The sequence below is a fragment of the Narcine bancroftii genome, chromosome 9 (genome assembly GCF_036971445.1).
Source record: "Narcine bancroftii isolate sNarBan1 chromosome 9, sNarBan1.hap1, whole genome shotgun sequence".
In the NCBI taxonomy this organism is placed as follows: Eukaryota; Metazoa; Chordata; class Chondrichthyes; order Torpediniformes; family Narcinidae; genus Narcine; species Narcine bancroftii.
In genome coordinates, this window is record NC_091477.1 from 108069369 (window position 1) to 108094498 (window position 25130).

At 37.0% G+C, this 25130-nt stretch overlaps 1 protein-coding gene across 1 annotated transcript in view; it reads left to right on the plus strand.

Annotated features, from left to right (window-relative positions):
* Positions 1–25130, plus strand: part of anos1b (anosmin 1b) — a 106316-nt gene that overhangs the window by 12804 nt on the left and 68382 nt on the right. The window contains exon 2 of the mRNA XM_069899115.1: positions 20387–20434. Within this exon, the coding sequence (XP_069755216.1) occupies positions 20387–20434 (48 nt within the window). The remainder of the gene's footprint in view (positions 1–20386; positions 20435–25130) is intronic.

The window sequence follows — 25130 nt, forward strand, 5'->3', positions numbered from 1 at the left end:
ATTTATTGATACCTCTTTGTGTTCTGATTTCATTATTGAGATTGTCAATAGAACACAAATCTTCCTGATACTGCTGGTAAACTTGCTAAAAAAAAGTATTGTCTGCTTCTGAAGATTTATTGTTTCTGAACCATTTTAACCAGCCAAGGACTTCTATCTTAGGAGAAAAATGGCATCGAATTGATTTGATTTAATGCAGTGCTGGACATTAAAAAATACCAGATGCTTTCTGCATTCTATGTTAAATGTTAGCAACAACCAAGTTTTAGTCCCATGAAATTTGATGTAGTTCAGGAATGGAGATTGTAATTCATTCTCATGGAATTTCACTTTAAATTATGCAAAATAAGTATTCCAATCAGACAGGCCAAATAGCCACTGAGCAGTTTTCTGTTTTGGAAATTGTGGGCTTTTTTGTTTGTTGATGTACGTGGTTTGCAAGAGTATTTCAGGTCTTTGAGAATATTGAATTTCAGTTTAGTTGTGGTCATGTAAAACATTCCACGATCACAGACACTCAACGATTCCATATTCAGGATTTTTTTTCCTCCAGTATTTTTTTTGGCTTATTTCCATTTCCTACATCAATGGCAGTAAAAACAGAAAATGCCTGAAAACTCTACTGATCGATCTGAATCAGAGAGTTGACATTTCAGTCTGAAGAATGTTAGGTACATTAAAATTTATATGGGAACAAGGAAAGGAGAGGGAGAGAAAAAAACAATCAGGAAGTTTTGTAAGAAGGTGGGAAGCAGGAGAGATTTAATTTCAAATATGACAGTTATGAAAGGCAAAATGAGTTGGTAGTAGAATAAGTAAAGACACAAACAAGTACCATCCGAAGGAAATTCAAATTGCACTAGCAGAATCATTAAAATGCAGCATGGAAAAATTGGCAATGGTGGTTATGGTTTGAGTAACAAAAAGTCAAAATGAAAAATAAAACAACTCAAAGTACGATTCCCCAGCAGCAGTTTATTGACCAAATTCATAATTATCTTTCCAAGTTTCTTTTTAAATATCAAACTTGGCAAACCAAGAAACACTTCTTAGAGCGGTACCTCATTTCAATAAACAAATTAGTTGACTACGTATTCCCTTGTCTGCAGTAGGTAGTGGAGTTGGTCATATGCAAAATGGCAAGGATCACTTGTTTAATTCTCCTTTCTACGCCCAGTCAACTATCTTCTTTTGTGAAGGATTAGCATAATGTTCCAGAATATTGATTTGAACATAGATTAGTCTGTGGGTCAGTGCTGAATGCATAATGATAAATGCAACATCTTTGTTTAAAATTAGAGAAGCTCTTTTTATGACTACTTATTTGTACCTTGTGAGTTTTCCCAAGGAACTTACAGAAATTTCACTTTATTTCCAAATGATAATGTATCTTCTTTGTTGCCAGACTAAACACAGCAATAATTATTTCTAAAAATGTAGGAAGTATTTCTATTCCTCAAGAAAACATTTACAGTGACTGGTATTGGGTTATAGTGGCCTTACCTATTGAGAATTTTGCATCTGTCACATGGAAGCATCTGTCACATGGAATAGTTACAGTGAATAGTGTTGAGTTACAGTGGCCTTATCTATTGAGAATTTTGGCATTGGGAGTTGACAGTTCTACTTGTGGTACTTTTCTAATTGATCATAAGTTGTCAAGTCACCTTTGACCAAAAACAAGTGACCAGTGAAAACAAGGAGCATCTGTATATTATGAACACAACCTGAGAAAAGTGGTGAAAGTGTGTTTCATATCCTGATGGAATGAACTAATCAACAAACTTAATTATGTTACAATGGAGAATGGGTATCTGGAAAAGCAGGAAACATATTAAATCTTGTAGATTCTAGCTAAGATTTCAATATTGAATAAAACCTACCTAAAAGGTGGAGTTTCATACTTCAATTTGTCTCAATTAGAAATACTGTTATTTAAAAACATACTTAACTCATTGGCTTTGATTCCCATTCCATTCAGATGTACATGCCTAGAAATTGGATTACAGATAATACACATATTAAAGTTAACTGCACAGATTTAAGTCATCCATCCATCTAAGGTGGAGGAGCCAGATAATGAACAGTGGGGATAAGTATGGTGTATCACTTGCCTGAATGCCTTTCTGGAATTTTCAGTCATGCACACATGCAAAACTGTGTAACTGCGCCTGAGCAGGTCAGAATCCAGAGCTGGGAATCATTTACACAACTCTTACTTAGGCATCTCCACAATTTAAGACCAACTCCCAGTTCAGGGATCTAACCCAATCCCTAACCAAAATCATGAACCAATTTAAAAGAAATTTAAATTGTTTAAATAATCTTTACACCACAAAGAACCACCAAACAATTAAAACCATTTAGCTAAAGTAGTTTCAAAATGTAAATTTAGCAATGCATGCCCTTCTCCTTTTGGAATGCAGCAAGTGCGCTGGACTCCAAAATGTTTGAGAGTTCAGTATGTTGTGGAAATCCCAGACATATTTAAATTGAGAAATGTCAAATCTGTTGACACTTTCCAACAAGTTTCAGCCCTTAGAAATGTATCATTAAATTTACATTTGTACATATTCAGTTCAATCATTACTCCCTTTTGCTTATTTATAAAGTAAAGTGATGTTACCCTTTTAACAAATGCATGTATTGCCTTTGCTCTGATGGTGATGTAATCAAGAAACCCTGGAAGCCCATGAAAAAAGCCCATGGTACTGTCCAAAGAAGAACTCCTCCTCTTAACTTCAGCGCCATTTTGAAAAATTTGCCCTCCCCTGTGCCATTAACCCCCTTGTTGGAATATCCACCCTGCTACTATTTTGCTAAATGTTTACTCTCTGTTGAACTCTCTATATACCTTTCAATATTACTTTAACTGATAATAGGCAGTTCAAAAAATATAACTATCTTTTACTTTTTATCTGATTTTTACCATTTAGAGTTCACTTTGTCTTTGTTCTTGTTCTTCTTTCTTTTTTTTATTGCATCTATTTTTGGGTTCCCTTTAGTTCTTGTAGAAATCTCTCTACTTCCTTTATTGTTTTATAAATCTTCAGGGTCCCTCTGTTGCATTGATCCAGGTTACAGCATTGCATAGTTTATATTCCATTTTCTCAATTGTCTTTTAACATCGTCAAATTCTTTTCTTTGTTTTACCAAATTAGTCCTGAAAGAATAGAACCTTTCCTCCTTCCTTCTCGATTGGACCACCATTTTCCCTGGCATTCTCCAATGCTGCTCTCAATGTTGCCTCCCAATCCCGTCTACTCAAAATTCTTACCAGGTCTGGTCATGGTCTTTGGTCATCTGCTCTTCTGGAGCCAATAAGTAGTTTTTCTTTGAATTTTCCCACTTCCAGTGCTTGTGGGATCCACTCTTCAAAGAAATTCACCAGGTCACCTTTCTCAGCCTGATGACTCGGACATTATTTCTTCTGCTAAAATTTTCCATGTGGTCGATTTTGTCCAGCAGAAGTTGTTTAATCACTTACCACTTTTTCGTATTTTCCTCCAGAGTTTTTAATTGTTCTTGAGTCATTATCAGGTTATTTTCAACCTGGCTCACCCAAGTATTCAGGATTCCAACCTATGTTTGTATAGGTCCTCAGCATAGCCACACACCGGCACATGGGAGATTCTTGAAGATGGGATTGAGAAAGTGATTAATAATAAATAGAATACATTTGAGATCCTGGGCATTACAGGAGATGCAGAGAACAATAGGGAGTTGTTACATTAACTTTTTTAAATACCACTTTGGCCACAACAAAAATATCACATTTAATTCCATCACAGTTATTTTTTCTACTACTTCTCTTAGTATATTTTCCACCTTAGAGAATCATTCACTCAGAACCTCCATAGATTCTATAATTTTTAAGAAATCCTGTGTTAATTCCCACTTCCTTGGGTTCATCTCGACATCGTGGTGGCACCTTCTTCTTCATCTCTCCCGTGTGGACTTTTGAGCATCTTTAGTCTTATTTTTCTGGGTCTTGTTCTTCTTACCCATCAATCTTTTGTTTTTAACACAAAAAAATTATTTTAATAACTTTAAATCAGTCTTCTAATCAATCTTCATGGAGAGCTCTTCCAACCTACATGTGTCTAGGTCCTCAGCATGGCCATGCATGGCCACATAGGAGTTTCTTGAAGATGGGATTGAGAAAGTGATTAATAATAAAAAGAAAACATTTGAGAATCCTGGTCAATAAGGGAGATGCAGAGAACAATAGGTAGTTGTTACATTAATTGTTTTTAAATACTGCTTTGGCCACAACAAAAATATCACATATAATTCTTGTCACTGCACTTACTGAGGCTGTTAAGGCCTTTGAGAGCTGCAGAAAAACATTATTGATATGGTCAATTGACAGTTCAATTGTTTGTAAAAAGGTAAAAGTTCCATTATTGTCACGTAATACTACATTTAGTATGTAACATACATGAAATACTTTAACTTTTGTCTAGTGTAAGGCAGACAGAGAGTCGCCACTTTGTCCAGCGCTCCTCACAGAAACCTGGTGTTCCTAGGCGGTTTTACCTCCAAGAACTGTGTCTACTTGGCTTCCGAGATCAGACAATCTCATGCATATTCAGGCTATTAGATGCTGATAAGAGAAAGGGTTGAGAGAAGATGCTCAAAATAACATGGAGTTTAAACAGAATAAAGAGAACCTGTTTTCAATGGTGAAAGGGTTGAGAACTAGAGATCATAAATCTAATGTATTAGGCAAAAGAGCTAAAGATGACATAGTCACAGTTATTACAGCACAGAGGAAACCATCTGATTCCAGCTCTCCAGAGAGCAATAGTTGGTTTCACTTTTCTCTTCTATCCTATGGCTTATTTTATCTCATTCAAGACAGGCCACACTCACATGCTAGTATCAAAGTGTCTGATGCTTTGTTTGTGATATAGCTGTACTTTGTAAGAAATTTAAATTGACTTCATTGCTGCTTTATGTCTTTCCATTTTTCTGTTGAAATCATCTGTTCCACAACTTCATAGGCAGCTCGTTACAGGTCATTACTGCATTCTCTGTGTAAAAATAGTTATTTTCCATGTCCATCATGTGTCTGGTGTACAAATATTAAATGTATCCCATAATCCTTCTACCACAAACTAATGGAAACAAATTTTTTGTGTACTTTATCTATGTTTGTCATAATCTTGTACACCTCCAACAAATCTCTCTACTTCCTTTGAGGTAGAACAATTCACCTTCTCCAGCATAATGTTTGAATTAAAGTCCCTCATTCTTGGACCTGTTCTGGCAAATCTCCTCTGCATCATCTCAATAAATTTAACAATCTTCCAAAATGAGCTGTTCTTTAATTGTAAAATGTAGTAAAAACACAAAATTTCTGGAGGAAGTCAGCAGATCTCACAGCGTCCATAGGAGATATATAGAACATTACAGCACAGTTCAGGCCTTTTGGCACTGGATGTTGTGCCGACCTATATATTCCTTCCAAAAAAACTCTCCCTACCTCATAATCCTCTATTTTTATTTCATCCATGTGCCTGTCAGAGAGTCTCTTAAATTACCCTAATGCAGGGGTTCCCAACCTTTTTGTTCCTCTGTACCCCTTGGGCATTTTTATAGGTTTCCGTGTACCCCTAAAAATTAAGGATAAAAAAAAAACACGACATTGTGCAATCTGACTGCAGATTACAACACCATGTATTGTACAGTAGTGGTTATTCTCTCAGACCCAATGTACTCAGTGAAAAGTGCAAATGTACCACTGGGGGTACATGTACCCTAGGTTGGAAACCCCTGCCCTAATGTTTCAGCATCCACCATTGCCCCTGGCAAGGCATTCGAGGCACTCACAACTCTTTGTGTTTTTAAAAATAAAAAAAAATCCCTGTTGTTTTCCCTAAACCTTCCTCCCTTCACTTTGTGATATCACCCTGGTGTTTGCTATTCCTACCGTGGGAAAATGATGCTGGCTGTCCACCTTATCTATGCCTCTCAGACCTCTATTAAGTCTCTTCTCATTCTGCACTCCAAAGGGATAAGTCTCAGGTCTGCTAATCTTACCTCATAACACTTATTTTCCAATCCAAGCAACATTCTGGTAAATCTCCTCTGCACCTTCTCCACATTCTTCCTATAATAAGGTGACCAGAACTGAACATAATAGGTCACTGTGGTCTCACCAGAGATTTGTAGAGCTGCAACATGATCTTTCTACCCTTGAATTCCATTCTCCTATTAGTGAAGCCTCAACATCCCATAGGCCTTCTTAACTATCCTATCAACCTGCAGGGAGACCTTGAGAAATGCATGAATTTGAACCCCAAGGTCCTCTGTTGCTCCATACTGTTAAGTATCTGACCATTAACCTTGTACTCAGCTTTCTGGTCACCTATGTTTCAGGCCTGAGCTTTTCTTCAAGGTATTTCTTTCAGTAAGGCTAGACACTCTTATAAATTTTCATTTGTGTGATCTCCCAGATGATGCTTATTTCTATCCTTGCTGTTAAAAGGCTGGAGCAAAATTTTGAAAATCAGTTGGTGGTTAGCATCAGAATGTTGGATGCAAATTTGTGGCTTTCATAAAGGGATTCAATCAGTACTTTGAAGAATAGGGCAAGGATAAATTTTTTTGTGTTTTTATGTAGAAAATTGATAGATTCCAAATATCAAATGGGCTCTGTACCTTCACTGATTCGCTGATAAGATGATGTGTGGGCTATAGGTTAATTGGCCACTGTAAATTGCCTGGATTGTAGAATTGGAATGAATTGATAGGAATGTAGAGAGCATAAAGCAGAATTAGTAAAAGATTAGTGTTAATGGATGTTTGATGATCTAACTCCAAATTTCAACTGTTTGTCAGTTCAGTATATATCTCAGAAAATATTTCCTGACTAAATGCTTTATCCAATCATACAGCAAGAGATCCATTCATTTTTTCAACTTTTCCCTATCTAAAAAAGTCAAGATATGTAGATAGATAGATTAGTAGATGGATAGATAAATACCATATATTTCAGCGTAAAAGTTGACTAGCAGATAGGTCAACCCTCCCTTTTTAGCCAGCGTATAAGTTGATCCCCAATTTCAGGCTGTCTGGGCCTCCCAGGAACAACCCAAATTTTTTTGAAACACCCCAATCCAAGTAACAAAGCTGCAAAGTAAGTTTTTAAAAAAAACCTCGGCTACCAGGAGCAGTGGTGACAGCCCACAGAGCTGGAACAGTGACATCATGCCCCCGGCAAGAGCAGGAACCTCGGCCTACCAGGTGGGAACAGCAACGCCGGCCTCAGAGAACCAGGTAGGAGCAGTTATGGCTACACCCAGTGATGGGGAGGTGTCAGGGAGGGGCAGCACCAGCAGTGGGGAAGTGCTTTCAGCATCGACTTGTATGCCGGAACGATGTCAATCTGCTTTTTTTGGTGAATTTAAGGTCTCAAAAATATATCTGGTGTATAAGTCGACAGGACTCCCCCACCTTTGAGAGATTTTTAGGGTTTCACGAATTAACTGAACAGTCAAATATATGGTAGATAGATAGATAAATAGTGAACTTTCAGTCACTTAACGGCATGTGGTTTGAAAGTCATACGACCATTTGAATCTCACTCATGATAGATGAGCATCTGAGCTGTAATTCAGATTCACAGGACATTGTTGCAGCAGGAGGGCTAGGGCATATCTGTATGTGGCATTGAACAAATGGAATTCAACTCATCTGTTTGTTCAATCATGTTCCCCTCCTATGGTATCCACTTCAAACGTAGAAATATAACTCTTTCAAAAAAAAAGCTAATGAAACTTGATCTTGCAAGTAAGGAGTTGTAATTGATGGAGGATATTATAAATTCCTCTGCATCACTGATGAATTATATAATTTACTCTGTTAAAATTACCACACGAACATTACTCAAAACGTATGCAGCTACATGATCCAGCATGAATACATTGATGTTGAATAATTAAAATGTGTAGCAATGATAGAGAAAAGTCACAGAGGTACTGAAATCTTTTACAGCAGGATCAATGATGTGAAGGGAGTCCTAATGATTCAATTGAACAAGCCCCTTTTGTGGCTCATACTTTATATATTTTAAAGGATTATTTTAAAATATTAGAGAGGTCAACAAGATAAAAGTATTAACTACCCCTCATAATGGGAACACATTTTTAAACTGCTAATATGCACAGTTTTTTTTTAATGTGAACTCACAAAAATTAGCTTTAAAATTGCTTTTCCTCAGTATGGTTAAGTCATGCTCATTGAAATTATGAGCTCATTGATGAGCATGGCATGTAGGTCCATTCTATTAATTTGGATGGTTTAAGCTTCAGTGAAGGCAAGTCATTTGTGAGGACCTCATGTGAAGTTCAGCCTGAAAAAAATGATCTTTATTTTGCAAGGCATGTCAAATGGGCAATGTACCCCAGGCCAATGCACATTTTGTACAAGGGCTTTCCAATACAAAACTATTACCCAAAATCCAAGGTGTAGAGCACCACAATAAAGGTCACACATTTTTAATATGGTCATATCTTCTGCCATAGCAATGTGAATGGTAGAAAACAGTTTGAGACAGGTGAGGGTAGAAGCATACCAGAGGCCTTCCAATTTTGAACACTAGCTACTGCATTCTAAGTCCCTGACAGTGTATTTGATTGGGTTGCATATCTACGTCAGAGATAATAAACTTGAACTTTAAAATACCCACCTGCTTGATATCAAAGTTACAAGGCTGCAGGATGCAGGGCCTGAGGGTGATGGAGGGCAGAAAGCCACTAAAGGTATTCACCAAGGAGAGGAATGTGGATGACAATGAGATCAGAGAGGATCTGTTGATATTCCAGGGTTTGTTGATAATAAAGAAGAAGTGTTAGGTTTCTTGATGAACACTAAGGTGGATGTCCCTAGGGCCTGATGAAATCTATCTCAAGATAATTCTTGTTTGTTCCTTGAAGAAGAACCACCTTGAGTGGGTTTAACACTTAATCAACTTTATTTCTTCAACTGTTTGAATCAACAATGCAACTAACTTCTGTCGTGGACTCCTTTTTGTTTCTGCGCACACCGCGTCCATTGCCCACTGGGAAATGTAGTTCTTTATTATCCATACATAACAACACATCTTTCCCTTTAAAAAAAATAAAAACATATAAACATATTACTATGTCTGCATAACAAGGGTATCTACATTCCGTGGCCAGTCTCTTTCCACTCAACAAGTTTCAATCAGTCTCTGAGGTGGTTTAACAGTCCTTTTCGGTCTGGTATGTGTTTCCACCAGTGTATTGCTTGCATTTTCTGCATTAGTACTTGTGTCTTTCTGTTGTTAGGACCCCTAGTGGACCACAAAGCCCAGTAGCAACAGAAATTCACCAAGACAATGGTTACTAAAAATTGCTTTTAATTATCTTTAAACATGAAAACAGGATCAAACTCCAACATATTACTATTAACTTACTTGACCTAACTTAACCCTCTTCTAATTCTAAGCTCGCATGTATGTAATGCGTGTGTAAGTTTAGAAAAATTCTTTGATTCACAGTCCAATCTCATTTCTCACTCCTCCAAGATCACTGATTGCAGGCAGTTCTTATACTGTGCACAGAATTTAACATTTATGAAGTTTACCAGGTTTGAAAGGTAAATGGTTACCATTCAGGAAGGTTCTTGTAGGTTTTCAGAGAGAAATTTGTTGTTCCAGGACATCCACGACTGATTTCTTTCTAATCATCCACGGCAGTGTCTTGTTGAAGAAACTTGCCCCATCCAGGTTTTCCAGATGATAACTTCTTTCTTTCAGGTTACCACAGAGTTCCTTCTTGTTTCACTTATTTCAAGTGAAACATTAGTCAGCCAGTCCTCGCCTCTTGTATGGACCACAGGGGCTTTGACCAGGCTGAACTAAGCAGTCACAACCCATCTTCAAAAGCTTACCAGCTTGTTCTATTCCAGTCCCAGCTGCTGCTACTGAATTGTAAAACTGTAGAACTGAATTCTCTCTCTCTCTCTCTCTCTCTCTCTCTCTCTTTCTCTCTTTCTCTCTTTCTCTCACTCAGAGAAAAGCCTTTTTTTCTCTCTCTGCTTGCAAAACCACATGTCCCTCTTAGAACTGCAAACAGCCCTCAGACAGACTGCATCTCCAAACCTAATCCTCTGAGTTTTTTATCTGTTGATTTTAAAAAACACTCAGAGCTGGCCTGCCTGGCTTGAGCAGAGCTCCAGTATTTTAAATGAGATTTGTTTTGAAGTGTTTTTGTGTGACCGACACTAGAAAAAACCAGCCACAATTTATCTCCAAAAAATATATCTATATACAATATAAAACACAACATAATCTGTCATACTGTGAACTCTGAACGACATGTTCCTTTTCTACATGTGCTAGCCCCTTTTAGGATGGGTCACAACCCTGGGTTGGAGCTTGTGGTCATAGATCCATGCAGTTCTTCTCAAAGGTTTCCTTCCCTCTGGTAGGAATGTGGATCTGTTTACTCTTGCACATATCCTTGAATGGACCATGTGCCATAGAAGAATTGTAATTTCGTATTTGCACTTGAATTCCAGACTTCAGGACTTGCAGGCTCTTTGCAATCTTACCATGATACAGCTTCTGTTTTACTTTCTCTTCCACTTTAGCCTATTTGACCTTGTGGGCTCCTTTAGGTATCAACAGATTTTCATGCATTAGAAGGTTGGTACGTATGTATCAACCCATGGGCCATTCCGTAGTGACGCACTTCTGTGAATCATTAGATTTCTGTGGAAATCCTCTCATCCATCATTCACTTTCTTCATGAGGCTCTTCATCACCTTGATAGAACTCTTTGCTAGGTCATTAGACTTTGGGTGATGTGGGTTTGAAGTTATATGTCAAAATGCTCAAGTATTGACAAAGGACTCAAATTCACTGCTCGAAAATTGTGGACTATTGTCTGATATTACTTTACAAGGAACTCATTTGTCATGAATGTGATAACTCCTTTGCTGGATGTTGACTGCAACATTGTTACCTCTGGGTAATTGGGAAAATAGTCTGTTACTACTATATGACTCTTCCAATTACAGTCAAACAAATCTATTCCAACTTTGAAGTATGGCTTGTCAGGTACAGGGTGTTGTATAAGCAGTTCTGCTTGCTGCTTTGGTGTATAGTGTAAGGTAAAACATCATGAGATGGGAATGTGTAGGGAGTTACCCTGTACAGGGCAGTAACAAGAAGGGGAGGTGTCCTTGTACTCCTGTTAGGTAAAACATCATGAGATGGGAATGTACAGGGCTGTAACAAGATGTGAATGCATCCTTGTACTTACAAGATAAGAGAGACATTGATGGATTGAGAGGCAGGAAGCTAGCAGGGAAAGGATAGCAACAGTTTTAGTCATTGGACAAGTAATGATATGATGATGTTCTAAGCATGTATCCAAGGGTATAAAAAATCACCATTTTGCTGATAACGGCAGAATGCATTCTCCGACTAACATGTTTAGTCGCAAGTGTTACAATCCGGTAATAAAGAACAAAGAACCCTGATTTCGACTCAGCCTGGTGTTTGTCTCACTCATTCATGAACAAAGCAGACCTAACAATAGGTAAGGCATATTTTGCATGATGCAGTGGTCTGGCTTAGGTCTTGGTTCATTCTTGGCCAGTACATCACCTCTTGAGCTCTAGGTTTGCATTTTTCCTCACCAAGATGTCCATCTGAATTATTTCCCTGCATAGCAACACTGGAGTAACAAATCTGTTCCCTTTGAAAACCATCTTTCACAATTGACTGTTCATCTCTGCATGCCCAATAATCCCATTGGACAATCATTCTTACCTGCTGGCTATCCTTTCTGTATTGTATCATTGAGCTCTTTCATTGTTTCATCTGTCTCTGTGGCTTTTCTGATTTGCTCCATTCTATCCCAAGAAATGAGGTGATAATCATGTCAACATTGGCCTGTATCTCCACATTAACATCTTGATTGCTCTTTTCTTTCTTGTCAACTGCTAGAGACAGTCCATCGGCTGCAAGCATGTATTTTCCTGTTGTGTAGATCATTTTCACATCGTATTTCTGCAGTCTTATCAACATGTACTGTACTCTCATGGGACAGTCATTCAGTGGTTTGGACATAATTGAGACCAGTGGTTTATGGTCCACTTCAAGAGCTTGTCCATAAATGTATTGCTTGTCCATAAATGTAAGTGCTGGCAAGAAGCTCATTCTCTATCTGTACATGTTAAAGCCCTTGATGCATAGGCCACAGGTTACCATGTGTCCTCATGCGGCTGCAGTAGTACTGCTCCAAGGCCGTGTCGGGATGCATCAACTGAGATCCTGATGTGCCTTTCTGAATCATAAAATTTTAGTTCAGGCTCTTCTTAGGACTTTGTTGAGTGCCTGGAGGCACGCTTCTTGCTCCACTCAGCAGCTTTCAATCAGTCTCTGAGGTAGTTTAACAGTCCTTTTTGGTCTGCTATGTGTTTCCCCCAGTGTATTGGTTGCATTGCTGCATTAGTAGCCTCTACATAAGTGTTGAATCTCTGTTTGAAGCGTTTCCAATTATCAGTTAGATTGCTGGTAAATTGCATAGGACTTCTGCACGATGGTAACTACTGCCTTTTTGTACTTACTCACATACTTCTGACACCATGTTATGTTTGTTCCCTATGTGGGTTTAACACGTAAGCAACTTTATTTCTCAAGCTACTTCAACCAACAATACACTGACTTCTGTCATGGTCTCCATTTTTTTCCCCCACACATGCCACGCGCAAGGTAGTTCTTTATTATACGTGCATAATAACACATACAGGATAACATGCAAGTAATTTGGTGTTGGGCCACTTACGTTTTTTCACCTTTACAAAATGTATTTGTACCAAACTGTATTTAGTACAAAACTTTGTATTACTTTATAACATATTACATGTATTTAAATGTGTCAATCAAGAAAGCAAATATCTCAAAGCATGCTACGTTGTGATTTTGTCATCTGTTTAGTCACCCTTTTAGAATGCTTAGGTTATGATCTTTCCAGCCAACAAATAAAATATGGAATACATTTTTTCTTTTTTTACTCCTAATGAAAAAACTAGATTAAATTTCAGAAGATTTGTACTTTTGACGTAAATTTTAATGGTTCAGAATTGTATACTGAGTAAGTGTCTAAACAAAGCAGTTTCCTTGAATTCAATCCTGCACTCTCTCAAGTGTGTGACACTGAGATTAATATAGAAATAACATTCCTTGAGGTCCTCCTTTTTTGTATCCATTTCATTGGTACCAATGTGTACAACAACCTGCGGCTGTTCTGCAACTACTTAACTCTGACAACCAGCCTGTAATCTCATTCACAGCCACAGTATCTGCCTCTCCCTGGATCTACCGAGTCTCCTATCACATGTATGGAAGAAGCCAAGCACTCAATGCAACAACCTTATGCACTGAATAAATTAAGGGTTTGGAAAATCAGTACCGTTTTGTCAAACCAACCTATTGGCTTCAATGAATTTACCAATTTCCTATCAAGTATAAACAAACAAGAAACTAAATTGTGTCAAAATATAGAACATTTAAATTACACTACTTCAGCAGTTTTATACAAATTTGTTTTATGTTATGGTAAATAAAACTTGGTGGTGAATTTAATTGAAGATTGGAATCTTTCATTTTCATCATAAACTTTCTAAATGTCCATCTTCTTGCCATGTCAAACAGTAGCCTAAAAGATGTGTTCATTTTTAATAATTTCTATAAAATTTCTAAGTGAGATCTTTGCAGCTTTATATTTGCTCTGGTCCTCTTCAGCCCTCAGTGCTTTCACCTCTCTTACTTTCCTCCTCGTTCTTGCCAGTGCCTTTAACACTGGGTCTACGGATTCAACTCTGCTTCTTAAGTCAGGCACTCCGATTTATTTTCTACCTTTTAAAAAAACTATTCAATATCTGTTGTTTTGAGCATTCTGGCCTTTTCATCCATGGCTTTGCACCTGTTTTTCCTAACTATTTATCTAAAAACTGCTACTTTGAGTTGCTGAGTCAAATTAGATTTAATTCTTCCTACTGTTTGAAATCTAATTGGAACCATTTTGTTTAAAGAGTAGTTGTTGAATTCTAAATAACTTTTCACGTTTCCTCTGCCATCATGGCATTGAAAAGTTTAATCTGGGTTGGGCACAGTTTACAAACCCAGTGGCAAAATGTAGTAGATCTCTCTTCTATAATTGATGGAGTCTGAGCCCCTTCAGTGATTGCACTTTGATTCCTGATAAGGAACTAATTAACTGAGAAGAGAGAGCTGATTGAGAAATAGGATCCATGCTGTTGGGAAGGTGTAGTGTACCAGTTATGGCTCAGATAAAGTAAGTTTTAGAGGTTGCTTTCTTTAGATATTTATGATTTTATTATTAAATGAAACAATAATCTCAAAGTGTTTATCATATTTTATTTCTATTGGTGCTTTAATACTTCAAACTGCTGCAGTGACAGAGGGGATTCTTTAATCCTTTGGAGTATTTCCTGTGATTAAAGCAGTTAGTGGTGCATAAGATCCTGTTAAGTCTACCCTTTCCCATAGCAGTTACAATCTGTAATTGGGCTAATCTTCCCAAGTTTGAAATGCTGCTTTAAATAGCACCAATCAGAACCACAGAATACTTTTTAAAGTAACAAAGGGAAGTAACAAGAGAAGGAAATTTTCTTGGAAATAAATGCACCATATCATCAAGAGAATCAATAATGATTGCTTCTATTTGTTTTGGTTAATATATCCCTCTTAACTGGAGAGTAAAAACTGTAAAATGTGTGCATGTTTCTGAATTATTTTTCTTCTGCTGTGACAATGTAGGTGCTTTCAACAAAGTTATTAAGAGGCATGAAAATACAGCCAGTTAAATAATATGGCATTAATTTAGTTATGTTATTATGGTATAGAAAATGCACCTTTTTAAATCATGCCTCTCTTCCCCTCCCCCCACCCTTTTATTCAGACACCTGCCAACATTTTTCCATAACTTAATGAAGGCCTCAAGCCTAAAATGTCGGTTATGTAATTTTATCTTTGTTATATAAAGAACACTGTTTGACCTGCTAAGTTTCTCCAGCATTGTGTTTTTACTTCAACTACAGTGTCTGCACACTTTCATGTTTTACTTTGCACCTTTTAGTTGCACTGAACAAAACTGTACTGAAAATTATTTGACTGAACAGCATCTAAGATTTTATTTTAAAAGGATGGGTGTGTAATAAATGCTGAAAATGGTAGAAATACACAGTGAATGGTCAGTATCAATCAAAAGAAGATTCTTTTTATCATATTTCAAACATATAACTTCATCCGAATATAATCATTCTGATTAAGAGTGCACACCTAAGACAGCATTGCCTGTGTCATTACTGATGCTTCCTGATCTTTGTTTATTTACAGAATTTAATTTTTTTGTTTCAAATTTCCATTATTTGTAATTTTCCCTCACTTTGTTATTTGTGATTCTACTCTAATAGCTTATAGCTGAAGCATTCAGATCTTGATATAATTGCTTGTTGAATGCTAAAAGTTTTGACTGGTATTTGATAGGCAATCAAAACTACGATGGGTATATGTAGAGTAAATGCAAGCAGGCTTTTTTCACTGAGGTTAGGTGAGATTAAGACTTAGAGGACATGGGTTAAGGGTGAAAAGGGGAAAAGAGTAAAGGGAATATTAGAGGGAACTTCTTAACAGAAAATGGTGGGAGTGTGGAGCAAGCAGACAGATGAATTGGTGAATGCAGTCTCAATTTTGACTTTTAAGAAACATTTGGACAAGTAAATGGAAAGGAAGGGTATGGAAAGATATGATCCAGGTGTGGGTCAGTGGGACAGGGCAGAATAATAATTCGACACAGACTAGAAGGACCAAAGGTCCTGTTTCTTTTCTATGGTTCCATAGTTCTATGGTGAACTTTTCTCTGCTGGAATTTTAGATACTGTAGTAGCAAGCCTTGCAGCCATAGTTAGACATTCTAATATCACAAATCCAAGGTAAACATGATGGTATCGTGTACAGGAAATTCTTTACAGTCTTCACTTGATGAGAAAATAACATGTATATGCATAATATGATTGAAAACTTTTTAAAGTGCTGGTACATATTTCTAAACAGCAAAATTTGTTGTGAAGCTGTCATTAAAACAAGATATCAAGGAGCTCACAATCAATCATTTATCCATTATAGTTAAGTGTGGGAGAAATGTGACTGACTCCAGCAGTATTTGGGTAGCTAGCAGCCTCAAATCTGCTGTTACTAAGGTTTAATCTGGACCCCTGATACTGTCAGTGTGGAATTTGCACATTCTCTCACTGATCACAGGATTCCTTGGGGTGTTGCAATTTCTCTCCCACATCCCAAAGACTTGGAGATTGGTGGATTAATTGGCCACTGTGAATTTCCCCTTGTGTAGAAACTGGAGGAAGTTTATAGGAATAACAAAGAAACAAAAATAAAATGATTTGTAAATGAGTACTTGATGGCTGGCATAAATAACTGATTATTACGCTGTGTCTTTGAAGACTAATTTTCCTGACCATTTACCTAAAGAAACACGGTTATGTTTTTATTTTGATAATCACTCACATAAAATTCGCGTGAGATTTACGCAAAACAATAAGAAAAATTATTGGGAACATAATTAAGAAATATGTATTCTAGCATGAATTTGAACCCAATTAGCGTTTTAAAAAAAAAATCTTTAATTACACTAGAGCTGTTTTCTCTGAATTTTTAGTCTTTTTGCCTCTTTCAAATCCAGTGGGGGCACCTTATCTGAAAGGATCAAAGTGCTTTTCCACAAGGATGGATATTTTCAGGAATGCATCAATTGTCTGCTCATGACATATATTCTGTTGAGTCTGTGTGTGATCCTTTTTATAGAACAGAATATAGTAGCTAATACTTGAAAATAATGTCCATTGTCTATCCTTCCAACATCCTTCAGTTAGCTACTACTTGGGTAACATTATCCCTTGCCTACTGCTAAAGCACACATCATTTTATGATGCACCTAAAAATTGTTTAGTTAATTATATGTTAGTATGAAAGGCTATGCACTTGTTGTCAAGATGATTTGGAGCATTTTCTAGCAAATCACCCTATTTGTAACAATTGGATGATCCAGATTTGTACTCAGTTACCCTTCGGCAACAACTCTGGTGTCTTGTAGAACAAATTGAATTATGAGCAGATTCTTCTGCCTTGAAGTGGGGATGGGAAGGGGCAGGAGGCTGCCTCGTTTATCCTTTATGTCTGAAGCCTCTAAGGAATATACTTTAAAAAACCGCAACTAATCTGATTTAAGAGTATTTTTTTTTGCCACCAATATCCTGAAATTGTATTCTCCATGAACAAATGGTGAGCAATGAGGATTCAATACATAGTGTTATCTGATGAAACAACAGTCCAATGAGTAGATCAAGCAAAGGCTTAATTTTTGGTTTAGAAGAATGAAAGCTGACAAATATATTCAATATACGCAATAGTTTTCAGGGCAAATTCTGGGGTTGATGGCAGATGCTAAAGAACCAGTAGAACAGATCCCTACCCTGTTGCCCAATCTGGACTATCCTGCTAGTGCCAGAAATTGGGTGATTTGCTGAAAATTGACCTCATCATCTCAATAAATGCATGCCCTTTAATACCAGCTTTAATACCTGAACAATCATATTTTTTAAGTCTGGACATCTTAAAATCAGTCATGTGTGAAACATACTAACTTACTGAATGGTACCAGTACTTTAAAGTGAAAACATGAGCAATGCTTTGGTGGGCTAGCTTTAACTATCAGATCAAAAGGATTTGCTCCAAGAGGGAGGCTGTCATTTCTCCAAATGAGGAATTCAATTCACGATCATTATTCATCTTTGAGGATTCAAATAAATTCCTTCTTTGGTGCTGTGGGCTTTGTCTAATTCTCTGTGGTTTGAAATCTTCCACAGGCCTCAGCTCTTCAATTTTGGATATGGTGCTTATTACAGCCACGTTGTTTGAAGATTTTAATTTGTCCCTGTTAAATTGAAACAAAGTATTTCAAACCACAAGCAAATTACAATTAAATGCTGTTACCAGAAAACAAAAATTGTAGCATTAGTTGAGGGTGATTGTATTCACTTGAAAAATCATTTGAGATGATTGCACATTGACATCCTTTGCCATGGATTGTTACCTTGTCATGGTGGAGAAGCTTGTGTGGTCCTGAGATCCCGAGAACAATGCCAACTGGAGCTATGCTCCTGGTAGGCCCACCCACGGCAGTAAGGTCGGGGGTGGGATCCCTGTCAAATAACAATCCAACCAAGACCTCAACAGTGGAACAGGCGGATGAAGTTACTTTGAACTCAGTGGCTGTGAAGACGGATCGTCGTGGTTTTCATGCCATTGGAACTAGTTGGTTGATTTGTGGTGTCGTGTGCTCCTTGGAGTGCAACATTAAGTAGACGTTCAATACATGCACAGCCATCTTCGCCTGGTGGGCCACTTTCCAAGATTGGATTCATAAGCCACTTGAGAGTCCATAGGAATGAGGACCATAATCCTCGACCACTAGGGATAGCCATGACGACATTGACATCTTTCAACTCATGTGCTGAAGTTTATGTTGCATACATTGTTTTCATTAAATATGTCAACACGCATCAAATATCAAGTTGCCAAAGGGATCACAGCTCTTTAAACTCCTCTGTGCATCAATTTTTAACAGCCATTTAAAAATTGCATGTGTCGATCTCACTATTAGGATCATCTATATTAGATTCATACATGGATGTTAAAATGTGTTTCAATGGAAATTGTAGAAACCTAGGCAAATTCAATAGGCAAATACAAAATTGTCACTCGGTTAAAATATAACACTACAGCTTTAACTACTTTTTCTTTTCAAAACTCCTTGGCTATGCTGTGGCCTCCCAAACTCACCATTTGAATCTGGTTTCTGCTGCAGTTCCAACATGGGTTCTTATCAGACTCCCAAATAACAATCTATGTCAGAGTGACAGATTAATATATTCCTCCTCAACCTCTTGACCCTCTTGCAGCCTCCATCCTTAATAAAAACCCTATCTTACTCCAGTGAGACTCCAGTGTTCCACAGGTAAGTGGGACTACACTGATTTTATTTTACCTCTGTCTGGCTGCATCTATCCATTTGTAGCCAGAGAACTGTATGATCAAGTCAAGTCAAGTTTACTGTCATTTGATTGTACAAATGCAACCTGACAAAACAGTGTTCTCCAGTTCTCGGTGCAAAACATGCAAACAAACTTGCATAACACACATACAGACTCTTCCCTGAAAGAGTTTTGCAGTCTTAAAATTTACATGCAGGACAAGTATTTTATCTATAAAAAATAAATAAATGTTCTTTTGTACAAATGAGAGTCTCTGATGGTTAGAATGAGCAGTTCCTTTTGTCATTCAGCATTCTCACCGTCCGTGGGAAGAAGCAGTTCCTTGGCCTGGTGGTGTTGGCTCTGATCCTCTTGTATCTCTTCCCCAATGGGAGCGGCTGAAAGATGCTATATGTAGGGTCCTCAATGATTTTGCATGCCCTCTTCAGACACTGATCCCGTTAGATCACGTCGATGGGGAGGGGGGAGAGACTCCTGTGATCCTATCTGCCACCCTTAGGGTCATTTATTACCCATGCCTTCCAGTTTTACTAGTTCTTTTTTCTGTTTTTTTTTTCTTTCCTCATTTTCTCTTCCTTTAACTCTGCTTTAAGTTCCTCTCCTTCTGACATGTATGTTTAAATTATCTGATACAGAACCAGCAAACAAGCTCATTTTCCCAGAGAAGTTTTAAGGATCGCTTTAAAATGAGGAAAAAAAAATTAGTAGCTGTGTCAATATTTGTTTATGATGCTTCTGTGGAGCACATTAGCCCTAAACTAATTACATCCAGTGAAATACTTCTGATGTTTAATGGTTGAATAAGGATAGAATTTCTGATTTGGACACCACAAGAAAATTGCAACTGAAATGCAGTTGACCTTTGACTGGCAACATGAGGAATCACATGTATAATTGCAAATCTAAAACCTGTTTTTTTTAAACTGCATAATCAAGCAATGTTGTAAACCATTAAAAAAAAATTCTTTGACGTGTTTAAGAGTTGGCAATGTACCCATGTGAATTTAGCTAAAAATGAAGTTGCTGCAAAAAGAATAAGCATCTTTAATGAGGATTCAATCCTCCAGAAAACTTTAGTCTTCCATTAATCATGAAACATTGCTTATAACAAAAATATACTATTTATAATTTCCTAAGTAATTTCTTATTTCATCAAACATTGTTGCTTTTTTTTTTAAATGTTAACCTTTTTAATGTTAGATTATTCAGGAGATTATTAAATAAATTATAAATTAATTTTGTTTTGCAGAATGATGAGATTCTAACTTGGTGTGAAGGCCACAGGAGGTGCACCCAAGTGAGTGCTGCTGGAGTTTTCTTTGCAATTTAATTCAAATACTGTTTCTCATTTTGTAACTTTTCATTGAATATATTTATTTACTAAGAGCTTATGAGAATGTTAGATCTTGTCATTCTTTTTCACATAATATCTGCAAAAGTCAAAGGTTTGTTTGCATAAAGAAGGTTTATTGAACTTGACGATGGAATTAGATGTGATGCATGAAGTTAATAAGGATGGAAAAATGATAGGGACATAAGATAACAAGTCACAAGAAATGTCTTTAGATGTGTTATATTTAATCTGCTGAACCTTTTGCTTCAACTAACTGCCTGCAACTTAATTGCACTCATCACAATGTGTGGGATATCCACACACCTGGAATCTACTTATAATAATCAGTATTTCAATTGTTCTTGTTAAGCTGTGAAGCTGGGGCAATCTTATTCTTGTTTGCAGATTGTCAAACTTTTTTTGTGCCAACTTTCAGCATTGATATTGCTCCAAAATAGTGGCAGGAGTAGACCCTTGAGCATTCCTTGCTGATCAATAGGATCATGACTGATCTGCCACATGCTTCAACTCCTTTTCTGTCCAGTTTCAAATTATCCTAGTTCCTTGATCTTTCCACTCCTCTTTAAATACTTACAGTGATCTTGCCTGAAGAACAATCCAACGTAGAGTATTCCATAGATTTACCATCCTCAGTGATAAATTGCTGCCTGCTTATCTTGTAACTATACCCACTCATACAAAATTCTCCTACTCAAAATCTACATTCTCATGTGCCCTTAGGATTTTATATGTTTCATTGAGATCATCAACTGTTCCTCTAAACTTTGAAGAATTCAGTTCTAGCTTGTTTAGCTAGTTTTAATAGGACAACCATCTCATCCCAGAAATTTGATTAATGAATCTTCTTATCTGCCTCCAATTGTGATAAATCATTCCTTAAATAAGGTAACCAAAGCTATATACTCTTTCCAACTGTTTTGACATCCAAAGATTAATTCATTGGCATTCAGGAATGGTTATTTTTTTTAACTCAAGTAGGTCAAGACCCAGGTATTCAGTCACAATTTAAAGTGTTGGGAACAGGTATCAAATCATTAAAATTTTTACTCATGAAATTTGAGTATCAAATAAAAAGGTCAATATTTATTGCTTGTTCTTGATTGTCTTTGAGAAGATCATTTAAATTTTAAATGTAAACATACTGCATGTATGTTTGCCATGACGGTGCACGAGTCTGAGCCAGCCAATTTACACCCAATTAACCTACACCCCATTCCTTTTTGAATCTTGGGAGGAACCTGGAGCTCCCAGGGAAACCCCACACCGACACAGAAAGAACATACAAATTCCTTACAGATAGCACGGGATTCAAACCCCTATCCTGATTGTTGGTGGTGTAACACTGTTACACTAACTGTGCTGCCCCTTTCAACAACTGCTGGTCCATGTGTTTAAGATAATCCCACAGAGCCCAATTGTTTTGATACGACTGGGAGGCTGGGTCAAAACCCAAATGTTTTTTCTATGAACTCGTTTATAAACTGGGAAAAGACAGTTTTCCTTCCTAACTGGAGTTAACAAGCCATATGAACTTTTTCAATATTTTGGTGGTTTTATTGTCACCAATTTTTAATGTATTTTTTAGATGAGTTTTTAATTTGCAAAAAATAATATTCTCACCTGCTGTTGATAAAAAAGATCTAATGTTGTTGGCTTTATTTCAATTGCTTTAGCTGATTATTATTTGCGCTTCATGAAATTATGTACTTGAATGTTTGAGTATGTGTTCATTGATACCCTCCAACATCTGTCCATTAGAGACACTGATTATTAGTTCTCCTTTCCTTTTATAGATTCTCATAAAATTGCCAATATTAAAAGGACTCTGCTACCTCGCTGTCCTACAGTATTTTCATTTTACGATTTCTTTTGATCTGCTTTTATCAAGTTGATACTTAGAGCAAAAGTGACAACTGCCCTGAGATCTAGACCAAAACATGATACTGCATAACATCTTGTGCTTTGCAATGTTAGTTTGATTTTTTTTTTCCTGTCTTTAAAAGGAAAATAAGTTCACATTTATTTTTACTTTTCAACTTACTGGAATTGATAATGGCATAGCAATGGCATGTGAAATTTGGATCAGCAATTTATCAATTTTGGGATATAAGAATTGGGAAAGAAAGAAGTGGTACTTTGGTGAGAAGATCCATTCAAAGAAGTGAGGATAAAGAGAACTGAACTAAGGAAAAGAGGGACAAAATAGGAAAAAAATATAGCAATTCAAAAAGATCAGAGCAATTCACTGAATGAAAGTTTGAGAATGAAATATTTAAATTATTCCTATTGTAGATTATAGAGATGAATTGAAATTGCATCAAAATTGTCAGGTTGTTAAAATGTTTGCTGCATTATTAATAATGACTGAATGTTTGCAATAAATTTTATTGGAAATTAAAATGAAAACTTTGTAAATTCCTAAAGCTAACAGGGACAGTTTGTGTGAAACAAAAGACAGAGTGTCAGAGAGGAACTGTTAATTTTGCCCCTCTGACAACCCTTGTCATCATGCATGAATATCATTTGCATCAAAACACAACTTTATTTTTCCAAGATTTGTGCTCAGATTTCTCTGATCCAGGCAACGTGTGTCAGAATTACACAGTTTCCTGAAAGTAGGTACTCGGGTGTGGGTAGTGAAGAAGGCATTCGGCACGCTCGCCTTCATTGAGTGGGGTACTGAGTACAAAAGTTGGGACCCCATCTTACAAGGCAGTGGTGAGACCACATCTGCAGTACTGTGTGCATGTCTGGTCACACAGCTGCAGAAACGAAAACAATAAATTGAAAGGGGTGCAAAGGAGATTAACCAGAATGCTGCAGGAATTGGAAGGTTTGAGTTACAGGGAAAGATTTGTTAGGCTGGGTCTTTATTCCATGGAGTTCAGGAGGCTGTGGATGATCTTACAGAAGTATTAAAAATCATGAGGAGCGTGGATAAAGTGAATGTTAAAAGTTTCTTTCCCTGTGGTCGATATTTCTGGAACTATAAGGCATGGGTTTAAGATGAGAGGGGAGAAATCGAAGAGGAACCTGAGGGGTAACTTTTTTCACTCAGTGGATGGTCTGTATCTGAAACAAGGTGCTAGGAAAACAAAAGAATCAGGTCCATTTGTGACAGACAAAAGATATTTGGACAGATATGTGGGTAAAAAACATTTGGAAGGAAATAGACCAAATTCAGTCGAATACAATACGAGTAGCTCAGACTGCCAACTTGGTCAGCTTAGATGAGTTGGTCCGAAAGGCCTGTTCCATGATGCATGGCTCTATGTTATCTTGGTTTCTTCTGAATTGATAAAATTTAATTTAAAGATGTAATAACAATTTTAAAAGAAAAATATTGTAGCATGCAATAGAACTCAGAACCCAAGTTTCACAGTGAAGGAATGAGTTTAAGCGAGTTTGACATAAAGCAGTGGAGGTTTAATCAAGAGTTACCTGTCTGTTAATTGCCCATAATATAAAAGTTTTTACTTTGTCTAGACCAGACTAAAACTAAACACATTTGTGGTTATATCTTAATTTGTAGTTCCTTCCATGGTACTTAGCTCATTAGAGTTTAATTTTCAAGAGAATTATGAGTTCTGACTTGTTGAATCCTAATATACACTCGTGTATATTTTTGGGGGTGTGGTGGTGGTAGGCAGAAGATGAAAGAACTTGCATCATATTAGCATATTTCATTTCTTTTAGAGGGCATTCTAAAGCATTTTAAGACAGTGAAGTACTTTTGAAGTGTTGTTATTGGTGTAATATAGAAAACCTGGCAATTTGAGCATAGCAAGCAAGCCCACATAAATATACATCAGTGCAATGATGTTTGATAATAGTTTTGTAATGTCAAGAAAGGAAAAAGTGTGAGTCATGATTATAGTAGGTATCTGACCCGATCTTCTCAAAGTTGTAGCTCTGGAGTCTTTTAAATTCAAAGAATTATCAGTACTTCAATTTAATAGATTATCAAAGAGTTAGCACATTGAACAAACAGCACTTATTTGGCACTGCACTGATCTGAGGATATGAACCTGCAAACTTGTTCTGAGTGGCAAGATTTTTTTTCCATTGAAAATCGGTGTTTTCTGACACTATTTTATTTCATGAACACTTTACAAAGATATTTGGAGTAATAGGGCTTTCTTTGCATCCATACACATTTCATGAAGTGTAAGTTCTGTTCCAAAGAACCATGTGCAGTCGTCCCTTCTTGGGCCAAAGCTTCTTATCTCGGCTCACCAAGTTCCCACACTGTAACGAACTCCACACTGCAGTGAGGTTACGTGTCTTTTCACGTGAGAATGCACGTTTTTTCCTTCCCCTAGCCAAGTGTAATCAATACAAACTATAAATATTGGGAGACACAAGACACTACAGATCCTGGAATCTGAAACCGGAAACAGCATCTGTGGAGGGAACAGAATTGTCAACTTTTCAGGTCCACACCTGCCTCAGAAATGGGAGGACACTTAGCTGTAGTTGCAAGTCTTAATAAGAATGTGGTCAAAGAGCAAGAAAGAAGGAGAAATCAGAGTCGGAACAGTGAGGGAGGGTTTCAGAGAACTCCTCCTGAAGAGAGGAGGAAAACTTTCAAATTTAACATGCCTCGAAGAGACTTTGCAGCAGAGGGGTAAAATGGAGT